Raw genomic sequence first — 13,304 nt, 5'->3', positions numbered from 1 at the left:
GAGTAACTCTATTAAAATAGAATTATTCTGTACCTGTGTAATATATCACGCAGATGCACAGTGATCTCCACCCAGTTGTTTTTCCAACTACCTGCTTGTTGCCAAACCAGAAGAGGTCCCTCCTGTATGTCACTGTCCTGGATTAATAGAGATATGGTGCCATTATAGACTCCAAACAGATACAGCAAAAAGTGAACCTGCACACAAGAGCGAAGGGAGAAAAAAAAAACTGTTAAAAAGAAAACCAGATGAAGCCAAGTGTGAGTTCAAAATTAATCTGTTTACTGCAAAAATGTATATTTTTAAGATTAATCAAAAACAACAAAGAAGATCCCAGATTTTATTGCAGTGGAGAAGTTTTGTCCTTTTACCTAATTCTTACATAAGCCAGGATAACAATAATGTACAGAAAGTAGACAGAAATATCTGATCTTCAATGTTTTTATTTGTATTTGAATTTCATTCTATGCAATTATACGAGCCCGATCAAAAGCTGCTTCTTTCCCTGTTCCCCATATTTTGCCATATAACCAGCAGAGACGTGAATTCACAGTAATGAAAGAAAAAAAACCCCACAGAACTTAGGCAGGCACTGTACGACCACATGCAGCTGCACCTTACAGATTAGATAGATAGATAGATAGATAGATAGATAGATAGATAGATAGATAGATAGATAGATAGATAGATAGATAGATAGATAACTTTATTAATCCCAAGGGAAAATTCACATACTGCAGCAGCAGCATAATGATAAAGAAAATATTAAAGAGTGATAAAAATGCAGGTATAACAGACAATAATTTTGTATACTGTTAACATTGATTAAAACATTAGAAACATCTGAGTGAGATCTGGCCATTTAACATAACAAAGCTCGCCAGTCCTATCCACCTATTTCCTCCAAAATAACATCAAGTTGAGTTTTGAAGGTTGCTGAAGACCTACTGTCTGCAATATTCTTAGTTATCCCATGTTTCTATGGACCTCTGTGTGAAGAAAAACTTCATAATGTTTGGGCGAAATTAACCCTGTAATAAGTTTCCAACTGTGTTCCCATGATCTTGTTGAACTCATTTTAAAATAGCAGTCTCAATTCACAGTACTAATTCTCTTCAGAATTTTAAATACTTAAAAATGAAAAATCCCACTTTTTTAATCTTTCCCCATAACTCATCCTCTGAAATCTTGAAATCATCCTAGTCATTTTTCTCTGGACTTGTCTTTTTTGTAGCCTTGTGACTAAAACTGCACATAATATTCTGGGGCGAGGCCTCAGTAGTGCATTATAAAGCTTAAGCATAACCTCCTTTGAATTGTACTCTATGCATCATGCTATATAATCTAAAATTCTGTTAGCCTTCTTAATGATTTTTGAACACTGACGGGAAGTTGATAGTGATGAGTCCACAACCCCTAGATCCCTCACATAGGGTGTACTTTCTAGTTTCATAAGTAACATTTTTACTTCCTACTTGCAATACTTTACTTTTATTTACATTAAATTTTATCTGTTATAAATCTGACCCAGTCTGCATCTCAATGGATTCAAGATTACCTGACAATCTACATAGCTTCATATCATCTGCAAACTAAACCAACCTGATTATATTCCTATCCAAATAATTTACATATATTAAAAATAGCAACGGCCCTAGCACTAAACCCAGAGAGATACCACTCTAAACACCACCCATTTTTATAAGGATCCAAACACCATAACCTTCTGCTTCCTGTGTTTTAGCCAATTTTGCACTCATCTACACATTGTACTCTGAACTCCCACTTCTTTTAATTTGTTTTCCAGCCTCCCAGGCAAGACCTTATCAAATGCATTCTGAAAATCAAGATAAATGGCCACCCTCATCGTATCCATTTTTTGCTTCTTCATTAAATTCCAGCATGTTAGTAAAACATGACCAACCTCAAAAGAACCAATGCTGACTGTTCAGTAAAACTCTTTTTTTTGCGATGTGTTACTCAATCTTATTCATAGTACTAGGTTGTTGTACCGTGTTAGCCATTATGAATGTAGAGAAAAGCCAAGCAAAATGACACCTTTTATTGGCTAACTAAAAAGATTACAATATGCAAGCTTTCGAGGCAACTCCGGCCCTTCTTCAGGCAAGATGTAACATTACATCTTGCCTGAAGAAGGGGCCCGAGTTGCCTCGAAAGCTTGCATATTGTAATATTTTTAGTTAGCCAATAAAAGGTGTCACTTCAATCTTATTCTTAATAGTTCTTTCCATTAATTTACCTGTAATGCACATGATGCATAAGCAAGTGTAACCAACTATCTACATACAGAATGTCACATTTTCTTCCTTGAAGTAAGGCCAATAAGAATTCCTGTAGATGATGGCACGTCAGGCTCATATAAAAGGTCACATTTAGGTCAGACACAATATTTGGCTAGCTGTCTTTACAGCTATACTAATCATGAGTATGGTCATAACCTTTTTAGTAATTTCATTGCTAGAGGAGATGTCAATAACACAAAGGGAAAAAAGAGACCAGTCAGCCCACCCAACAGATGTCAACTTTTTTATCTGTGTTATTCTCTTAAGCACTACTGTATTCATTTAAAGCCAAGGTATTCCTCACACTTGAAATAGTCTTAAATGATTTTTTTACCAGAATATAAATAACATTCTGGTTAAGTTTGCAGATTACACTAAACTAGGTGAAACAGCAGATAATCTATAATCAGCTGATGCATTGCAGATTGACCAGGACTGAATTCAGACTTGGGAAAATTTGTGTCACATGAAATTTAACAGAAGTAAACACCATTGTTCTATGATATGAATTAACGGCTTTGAGCAATGTGGAATTATCTCTCTATTATAAAAAAAAATCCTAGAAAGGAAAAGCAGGGCGACGAGACGTGATCTTCTCAGAAGTTCTCGGAAGACACTTAAAATACCCACGGGACACAAACAATATCAAATAAGAGCACGGCCAGCAAAACACTCTGTCATGTAAAGGCACGTAGCACACACAGATCCTGTGCTCTTAACACATATAAAGCGTATAAGGACAATATGTTCTAGATGAAGAGGCTCAAGAAACCTTGTTCAGCTATGGGAAAACACAAAATGGTGATTAAGAAAAGCATACAATTAATCATTATTTCTACTGCTTGGAAATCAGACATTCTCATCTTCTAATTTACGCATGTGTTTATAGACCGGAGACCTATAGTCTCAGACAGCAAGGAAATTTTTAATGTATTGAAGTGCATATCTTGATTAACTTGCATGCTAATAATGAATCACTGAAATTGTTCAGAATTCTAGACAGGGGAAAAATCTCATGCTTAATACTGTATATCTTACCAGACAGTCCTCAGATGAAGAGGGAGGTGGTAGAGTGAGGCTTGACACTGAAGCACTTCCTTCCATGTGCTTATTACGGAGTTGTAAAAACAGGAAGTGTCCTGGGGAGCAGAGGAGAAGAAAGGTCAAGTGCATGAATTAGTCTCAAGTCAGGCTACTTCTGGGGGAGTTTCAAACACAATCTGAATATAGTTTTTTAACCTGTGCATCTGAAGGATACAAGTACTTCTACCCAAGCCAAAAACCAGTAAATGCAATAGTTTACCAAGTCTTTAGAAGAACTAAATGTGTTCATGGACCTGTATTTATCTACAAGGGCACATTCTGAACAAATGTTAGGAAGTGTTTCTTCATGTAAAGGACCATTGACACATGTAATAAATGACCAAGTTGTGTGGTCTTATGGGACTTTCAAATATCAAGTCGATGATATTCTGAGCAAACTAGATAAATAGGATGAAGCTTGTTGAGCTGAATGGCATGTTCTCGTTATAATTGTTTTAATGTTGTAAATATAAACCAAGGTTTTTGTTACTAGGATAAAATGTTCACATAACTAGACATTTCTTATATTTCATATTGGCAGCTTCTTGTTGGCTGGGGCTAAGCTGCAGCTGTTGACAGAAGACCAACACTACACTTTCTATCCGCGCTTTGAATTTATCAGCAGGTTCGCTAACTCTGCATAAGTATGTCAGCGGTACTGCAGCTGGGCTTTGCCTGACTATGTGACCAGACCTTGCAGCAAATTTTCTAGTTTGCATCATTCCAATGTTATCATTATTTCCAAATCTTTCAGTTTGCAAGTCCTCTAAATGTTGTGTGGATCTCATTTTTCTCCTTCACATGACAAAGACCTACAGGGTATTAACTTTAAAGGCAATAATCAGATTACCTTGTGTGACCTTCAGAGCAGAGCCCAATAACTCTTCATTCTTGGAAAGATCCTCTGATGTCACTATGATCCAGGAGTGCTGTTCCCCCAACACTGTCCATCCACACTTGCCACTCTCAAATGAGCAGCTGGAACCAGGAGGTAGTGCATCTACAAATGTGAGAAAAAAAGTCGATTAGGACTCAAGCTCACTATTAACCTTACATCATTAGGCACCTAACACAACTGTTATGATATTTTTTTTATGTTGTTTATGGTGTGCTCTATAGCAGTGGGTTTTCACTCCAGCGGAGTCAAAAGTCAGACAATAATCCAGGCAGGCAGTGTAGCCTAATGGTTCTGAACATAGACAAATCAGAATAAGGCTGACACTACAGTTCAAACCACTGTTTCATTATGTGTCTCTGAACAAGCATAAAAAACAAGTACAATATAAACACATATTATAATTTTGAAATATAAACAAAGAAACATTTTGGAACATATATATAAATATAGACACTTCACATACATATATAAACAAAGGGAAGTGTGACAGTGGTGAGGTCTGTGGTAGGAGTGATGGATGCATTCAAGTTGGAAGTGGGATTACATCAGGGATCGGCTCTGAGCCCTTTCTTATTTGCAGTGGTGATGGACAGGTTGACAGACGAGATTAGACAGGAGTCCCCGTGGACAATGATGTTTGCTGGTGACATTGTGATCTGTAGTGATAGTAGGGACCAGGCTGAGGAGACCCTGGAGAGGTGGAGATCTGCTTTAGAGAGGAGAGGAATGAAGATCAGTAGGAACAAGACAGAATACATGTGTATAAATGAGAGGGAGGTCAGTGGAATAGTGAGGATGAGGGGAGTAGAGCTGGCGAAGGTGGATGAGTTTAAATACTTGGGATCAACAGTACAGAGTAATGGGGATTGTGGAAGAGAGGTGAAAAAGAGAGTACAGGCAGGGTGGAATGGGTGGAGAAGAGTGTCAGGAGTAATTTGTGACAGACGGGTATCAGCAAGAGTGAAAGGGAAGGTCAACAGTTATGTTATATGGGTTGGAGACGCTGGCACTGACAAGAAAGCAGGAGACAGAGCTGAAGGTGGCAGTTAAAGATGCTAAGATTTGCATTGGGTGTGACGAGGATGAACAGGATTAGAAATGAGTACATTAGAGGGTCAGCTCAAGTTGGACGGTTGGAAGACAAAGTCAGAGAGGCGAGATTGTGTTGGTTTGGATATGTGCAGAGAAGGGATGCTGGGTATATTGGGAGAAGGATGCTAAGGATAGAGCTGCCAGGAGAGAGGAAAAGAGGAAGGCCTAAGCGAAGGTTTATGGATGTGGTGAGAGAGGACATGCAGGTGATGAGTGTAACAAACAAGATGCAGAGGACAGAAAGAGGCAGAACAGAGGACATTATAGAAGATGATGATCCGCTGTGGCAACCCCTAACAGGAGCAGCCGAAAGAAGACGAAGAAGACATACATATATAAACAAATGTATACAGGGTGGTTCCAGGTTCTTTTTGTTTTTTGTTCTTTATTTCACCTTATACAATTTCTTATATATGAACTTGTTAGTTTTCGCATACCCTTTGGAGTCAGAGTGCAAGGTCAGCCCCTGGAGCAGCTGCAGGTTAAGGGCCTTGCTCAAGGGCTAAACACTAACAACAACAACTTTTATTTATATAGCACATTTTCATACAAACAATGTAGCTCAAAGTGCTTTACATGATGAAGAAAGAGAAAAAAAGACAAAAGTAAGAATTAAAACAAGAGAACACTAATTAACATAGAATAAAAGTAAGGTCCGATGGCCAGGGAGGACAGAAAAAGCAAAAAAAACTCCAGACAGCTGGAGAAAAAATAAAATCTGCAGGGGTTCCAGGCCATGAGACCGCCAAGCCCCCTCTAGTCAGAGAAAAAATCTCATTTGGCTGTAACGGGAATTCAACCGGCAACCTTCTGGATACCATCACATATCCTTAGCCTCAGAGCTATCACTCTGATGGTGGGCAAGCAGCAAATATCCATCCATCAAGTACATACACAATTGATTGCCATAGCAATGTCAATATGACTACTGAAATGGTCAAAAAGAAAGAATTTTGATTAAAGAAAGATGGAGTGTAATAGATCTCATGGACTCTGAATACAACATATGAATTATCATTCCTTTGTCAAGGATGAAAATTTATGTTTTATTAGCATATCATGCCAACAGTTAGTTGAAGATAATTCAAGAAGAACACAAACATATTCCCAATGTTGCAGTCTATGTGATAACACATAGTCTATGTTTGTTTGCATTGCTAAGAATTACTTTAAACTTTGGTTGATTTGGCACAAGGTTAGTGCAGTGGCCTTGGGATGGTGTTTGCTATGTAGCACTTTATAATTCAAAATTTCTTAAATTGGCTACCTTATACAGTAGTTCATAAAAGTTTCTATATACTGCAAGTTCATATCACTTTAGCATCCCACAAAGCACATAGATTTTTTTCAGTAATTTAGTAAATATTTCAACTTTACACATATAAAACATTCTTAAACCCACTTAATTCAATTCAGGTTCATTGGGTGTGCTGGAGCCTATCCCTGTATGGCTGGGACCAAGACAGAAAACAGCAATTGACACGGCACCAGTTTATCACAGTATTGTAATTCAAAACCAGTTTGAAAGACAAAATCATTAAAAGCCCATTACAAAAACACAAAAAGAGTTAAATAATACACGTTAACACAAAGGATCAAGGATTAGGGACAACATGTCACTGCAACAAGCAGTGGTTTAAAGAGCTGTGTATATAAATTTTTCACATGTTACTTAAGTGTCCATTACTGTAGCACCTGAGAGTAATTTATACATAGTGGGACTTAAACACTAAAGTCATAACTGTGATATAGAGATCAAAGATAAATTTAAATATATGAAACACAATGAAAGCAAAACATAACCAAGAGAGTGGGAGAAAATAAAACCAACAACCAACAAAAACAAAAGTAAATACAAAGACAAATTAAATTTTAATACCCAGGACCAATTCACACTCATATTTACTGAGGTCAATTTACAGTTGCCAAATATCCTCAATTGAACCTATTCTGTATTATGATTATTCTGTCACCAACTACCAAAATGATACCTGGCTTCACAAAATCTAGGTCGAGTAGCATTCAGAATGGGGTTTCCCCTAAACTTTAAGTAGGATGCAGCCTATATGAACCCAGAAAGAGAAAAGCCCAGCAGCAAGACACTTTTGAGACAAAAAACTGTTACTTAAAATAAAAAAAAAACCCTGGGTCTTTAAACAAAGTATGATTTATTACAATAGAATAGATTATATGGAAAACTACCAAAATGGAGCAAAAAAGGATAAACAAACAAAATCAAGTCTGATATCTAATAATCAAGAATGTACAAAACTAGAACAAAAAAAAATCATAATGGTGTGCCCTATAACAAACATCCACATGTAGAGGATTCAGGTACATAACTAAATGCTGTAATATTTAAATAAACATAATACTTACATACAAAATAACTAATAAACAAAAGAATATTTGAAACATAACATAGTAGAAGGCCAAAAACATAGTAGGTAACATAAAATAGAAAAATAGCCAAATTAAAAGAAAACACTTTTAAACCAGTGAAAACTCAGTTTAAACCATAACATTTTGGAGCTGTGGAAGGAAAATGAGGAGTATACACAGAAAAATTCATGCAGGCATGGGAATAACTTCCAAACTCCACACAAACAATGACTGAGTATGGTCTGGAAGCCCAGAACTCTTGATCCATGTGGCAGCAGTGCCACTCACATAACATCAAATTCTCAAATTAGCATAATCCAATTCAGAGACATGGCCTATTCTTGCAGCAACTGGATTAATGACGGAATAATCCTGAACAGCCATTCTCACTCTTACAAAGGATAATGCTTGGGAATTAAAGTAAAACATACAGCAGGCTTCTTAATCTGTAGTTTTTTCTCAACTTTACGGTTGTTTATTTTGAAATATCTTCAAAGAAGCCATGATAAATAATAATACATTTGAATCTCTCAATATAAAATTGATTGGTAAATTGTTGAAAAAAAAAAGATTTTTTCAAAACATATTACTGACCTGTATTGCTGATGGTGTGCATTGTGAAAGTTCTATATAAAATTAAAACTGACAGTGTACTGCCAGATGTCATTAAAGTGCATAGGGATAGGTTGATTGTAATATCCTATACTGCACTACAAGCACTCAGACTTATCTTGCTCAGATGGTAGAACCCCTTCTATAACTCCGTGGATAAGTACAAACCTTTCTAAAACATGGCAAGAATTCTACCAATATTATTTTAGAATAAGTATTCTGAGCCTGTGGTCAACTATATTATGTTAATCATTTTACCATATTTAGAAAAGTTCTATTTTATTTTTTGCTTTTTTGTTCATGTCTCCCTTCTTTTACTCTTTCTCTTAGGTGGGGGTGGAATCTTGTTTTACTATTATTTCACCATTACCTTTATTTCAAAGTAAATGGTTGCATCTGTTAAGTTATTGTTATTTGTTTGATTGAGTACCATACAGAGTCTAAAAGCCAACTGCAGCCTCCTTGTGGCAGACCCAGGTAACACTGTGAAAAGGTGGCCAATGCAGCTCTGGTATTAACTTCAAACATGGAAAACGTGCAAAGAATATGAAAAAACAGAACCAATGATGTAAATGGGATTCAAACCCAATTCGGGTGGAGTATCTCGTCCAGCAAGGGGAGAATGGGCAAATTTGAGGCTCCTCGGTCGTCATCAAGTAAAATCCTCATGAAAAATATAGTGGAAAGATGGAGACAGATAGAAAACTTGCCCACTTAGACTTACAGTACAGTTGTCAATGGTAGTGTTCACTGGTCCACTATAACAAAGAGACCATCACCTTCCATATATTTTCTTTATATACCTTTGTGTTCATGTGATTAGAAGCATAGAAGGCACTTTGATTATAGTTCATCCTAACATAAGATGTTGATTCTTGATAGCTTTCTGGTTGTTATCTTAAATCCTACCAACATAACTTCAATTTGCACTTACTGTACACATAATGTTACAGTACATATAGACGTACTGTGAAACATGGCTAATGGAGTCTCTCACCTGTTGAAAGGTTCTCTGAAGCTAAAGATAACTCTGATACTGAGCACCCTAGGAGATTTTCTCCAAACAAACACTTTAGGCTTATAGCTTACCACACAGAGCACCCTCATCCTCTCCTAGTGGGCAGTCGTTGTGGAAGTCACACAGTCTTTTCTTGTTGATACACGTGCCAACCTCGCAAAGGAAGGAATTATCAGTTGTGCAACCATCTTCACCAGGCCATGGATGTCTTCCATCTAAAGGTGAAATGACAGAACAGAAAAGAAGGACCATAGACTAATACCCAGAAGACCAATTCTTCACATGTCTTATTTAACATGCATCATCCACTCTGTTCACATGCAGTCTTTCACATACATACACATACTTCTCAAGGGACCCACTGCTCCACTGACACAAATGTGTCCATTCTTTCTGCAGCCTATAACACACATGTGCTCTCTTCCTTCACGTCACTACACCTCACACTGTAAAGGCCCACACCCTGACCCCAGACACTGACTTTCTCATACCTTGTGTGCAGTCCACAAGACTAATGGAGTCAAGTCCCACAATACTCAGGCTCTCACACCCACAGGCAGAGTAAAGAAGAGTGATTCGGAATGGAGTAGGCACCTCACCAATGTGAGCTGTCAACAGCTCCCACTGCCCTCTGCACCAATGATAAAGAAGGAACTGAAATTAACTTCAAGTGTGGATGACTTACCCTTTCTGAATACTACATACAAACATTATTTAAAAGAGAGACTTTGGTACCAATAGAACACAGCATTTGTATAGCAGAGTGACTTGTCTATCATTGTGCTTCCTCTACAAGAGACAAGGAGGTATTGTAACCCTTGCAGAATGCACCGTGTAATCGACCACAGCAAGATAAATATTCTTTACACATTATAGAGTAAACGTGTGACAGAAAATCTTGTGGATGGAAAAGAGGATAGAAAAGTTTAGCTTAGCACTTTCAAAGAGTCCAACGTCTTCCTTATGTTTTTGGAGAGATTTATCTTGCAATCTTGTCAACAGCCTCTGGGTGGCACAAGTGAAGCCAAGTGAATGCTAGGTCCGCAAAACACATGACCATAACTGTTTCTGCTATAACACACTTCTCTATGTAGCTGGCTACTGAAAACGAAATTGAATTAACAGTAGTCATCATGTTTTATTTACTGTATGTAAAGACAAGGCTCTGATTAAAACGGTGCTCAACAAAGGTTTTTAGAAATGATACAACACTCAGGATAACAGAAGTCATCCCCTCCTGTAATTATTTTTCTTAAGTTCTGTTGCCTTTACTTTATACCAAATGTCAAACAAAAATCAAACTTCATTTGAAGCAAGTAGCACTTTAAGCATCTGTGTCTCATTTGAGTACAACTATAGAAGCATGATTCACACCTGGAAGCATTGATTGTGGACTATCTTAAAGACAGACCTCAGTATGTGCGTCTAGGGAACTGCAGGTCTGACATTGTGGTCAGCAATACAGGAGCGCCGCAGGGGACTGTACTTTCTCCGGTCCAGTTCAGCCTATATACATTGGACTTCCAATACAACTTGGAGTCCTGCCACGTGCAAAAGTTTGCAAACGACACTGCTATCGTGGGCTGCATCAGGAGTGGACAGGAGGAGGAGTACAGGAAGCTAATCAAGGACTTTGTTAAATGGTGCGACTCAAACCACCTGCAACTGAACACCAGCAAAACCAAGGAGCTTGTGGTGGATTTTAGGAGGCCCAGACCCCTCCTGGAACCCGTGATCATCAGGGGTGACTGTGTGCAGAGGGTGCAGACCTATAAATACTAGGGAGTGCAGCTGGATGATAGATTGGACTGGACTGCCAATACTGATGCTCTGTGTAAGAAAGGACAGAGCCGACTATACTTCCTTAGAAGGCTGGCGTCCTTCAACATCTGCAATAAGATGCTGCAGATGTTCTATCAGATGGTTGTGGCGAGTGCCCTCTTCTATGCGGTGGTGTGCTGAGGAGGCATCATAAAGAAGAGGAATTCCTCACGCCTGGATAAACTGGTGATGAAGGCAGGCTCTATTATAAACACGCAGCTGGACAGTTTGTTATCCGTGGCAGAGCGACGGGCACTGAGCAGGCTCCTGTCAATAATTGAAAATCCACTGTATCCACTGAACAAGATCATCTCCAGACAGAGGAGCAGCTTCAGCGACAGACTGCTGTCACCATCCTGCTCCACTGACAGACTGAGGAGATCGTTCCTCCCCCACACAATGCGACTCTTCAATTCCACCCGGGGGGTAAATGTTAATATTATACAAAATTATTGTCTATCTGTTATACCTTCATTGTTATCACTCTTTAACATAATATTGTTCTTTATCAATATGCTGCTGCTGGAATATGTGAATTTCCCCTTGGGATTAATAAAGTATCTATGTATCTATCTATCTATCTATTTTATATCTAGAATTTACTGCATTAAAAACAGTGACAATTTTTATAATAAGTGTGATGTATACTGCAAAAATAAAACAGAAAAGCTATCAAATACTAAATCTTTTGGTTTTCATTTAATCTTTTAACAGTTTCATATTAGCAATATTTAAGCTATTCCTTGCAAATATGGGGTTCTACTGTACTATGTGTAAACAGAGTACAGTATATGCAGTGGGCAAGACAAGTTTGCTGTTAATTGAAATTAATTACCTCTTCAATACTAGATGAAAGATTGGAAAAGAGTCTTTATGTTGGTACTTTTTTAAAAAGGGAGGATATGTTAAACTATTATACAACATTTAATTATGTTAATGGATCACATTTATTTACTATAAATTCAAGAACAATTTGGTAATCTTCAGAGAAAAATAATGAATCAAAGGACAGAGTAATAATGGATATATTATGATAATAAGTCTGTTCACTTAAACTAAGTGACTAGTTAATTTGACCTCTCAGTCAGTGGCAAGTGGACTGACTTTGGGTTTTTATTTATTCCTCTCCCAGTTAGATAGTCACTTTGTGGTATTTAAATAAAATGTTTGGGTAGTTTATGATGAAGCTGATGAGGCCTCCAAACGTGCTGTACTGTATAATGGCAGGTGCTGCAGAAAGCACTTGGCTTTAGTTTTCTCTGCCCACATCTCACACGTGTCCTCCCATTTCTGAGGGTTCATGTCGTTGTCTACTGTTCTGAATAACTGAATAAACCATGAAATATTTGATTGCATGAATGCACAAATTAGGCTGAATACATTAATAAAGATCAAATTCAAATTCATTATTGGAGGAAAGGAAAACTACTCAACAGCATTCCCGGATAAAAAGATGCTCAAGAAGGTCTACAGTCAGTTTTAATTGACAAAGTCATAGTCAAAGTGAAAGTTCTGACAAACTAAGTCAGCTTGACACCCAATCACTTATGGGCAGTCTATAATATAACTTCATGTTCCTGACAGTCTAATAACAACAATAAATTTTTGCAGTCTTGGATTACAAGGCTCCCATTATTTCTTATACCACTTTTCCTGGGTAAAAGTAGTAGCTTGGCAATACCACTGTGATAGCAGTGGCCACTGTAGGATACTAAGAGGCATAGTAGGAGGGAGTATTTCAGTAAATGTTTTCATAATGACTGTCATCCTTGTACTTTTAAGCAAACATAATTGTAATATAAACAGCTGATCATGAATTCATGCAAAAAATGCTAAAGTAAAGGGTCTTCAGTCTAGATTAAGACTAGACTTGATGTGGATATAACTGGCAAGCTTTGTTGGGCTGAGCTGTTCTTGTCTAGATTGGTCTAATGTTTTTAAAAAAAAGATGCTGATCAGGCATTCCTAAAAACTGGAAGTGGGAAAAACACTCCACAGATCACTGCCCCACTAATGTTTTTATCAGTCTTTAGAATCTTCAGACATCAGGCATTTTTAAATCATAATTTACCATCTGGTATGTATTCATAAGTTT

The 13,304-nt window shown here is 37.5% G+C and overlaps 1 protein-coding gene across 2 annotated transcripts in view; it reads right to left on the bottom strand.

The window, feature by feature from the left end:
* ltk (leukocyte receptor tyrosine kinase) overlaps nucleotides 1–13,304 on the bottom strand; it is a 165,662-nt gene that overhangs the window by 58,970 nt on the left and 93,388 nt on the right. For both annotated transcript variants that reach the window (XM_039741471.1, XM_039741472.1), the window contains exons 5-9: nucleotides 9,880–10,019; nucleotides 9,460–9,603; nucleotides 4,237–4,386; nucleotides 3,342–3,442; nucleotides 34–197 (exon numbers count right to left, since the gene is read on the bottom strand). In XM_039741471.1, coding sequence (XP_039597405.1) covers nucleotides 34–197; nucleotides 3,342–3,442; nucleotides 4,237–4,386; nucleotides 9,460–9,603; nucleotides 9,880–10,019 — 699 coding nt within the window. The remainder of the gene's footprint in view (nucleotides 1–33; nucleotides 198–3,341; nucleotides 3,443–4,236; nucleotides 4,387–9,459; nucleotides 9,604–9,879; nucleotides 10,020–13,304) is intronic.

This window comes from Polypterus senegalus, chromosome 18 (genome assembly GCF_016835505.1).
Source record: "Polypterus senegalus isolate Bchr_013 chromosome 18, ASM1683550v1, whole genome shotgun sequence".
In the NCBI taxonomy this organism is placed as follows: Eukaryota; Metazoa; Chordata; class Cladistia; order Polypteriformes; family Polypteridae; genus Polypterus; species Polypterus senegalus.
Note: the sequence above shows the minus strand (reverse complement) of the source record. Positions and strands in the feature narration are given on the sequence as shown.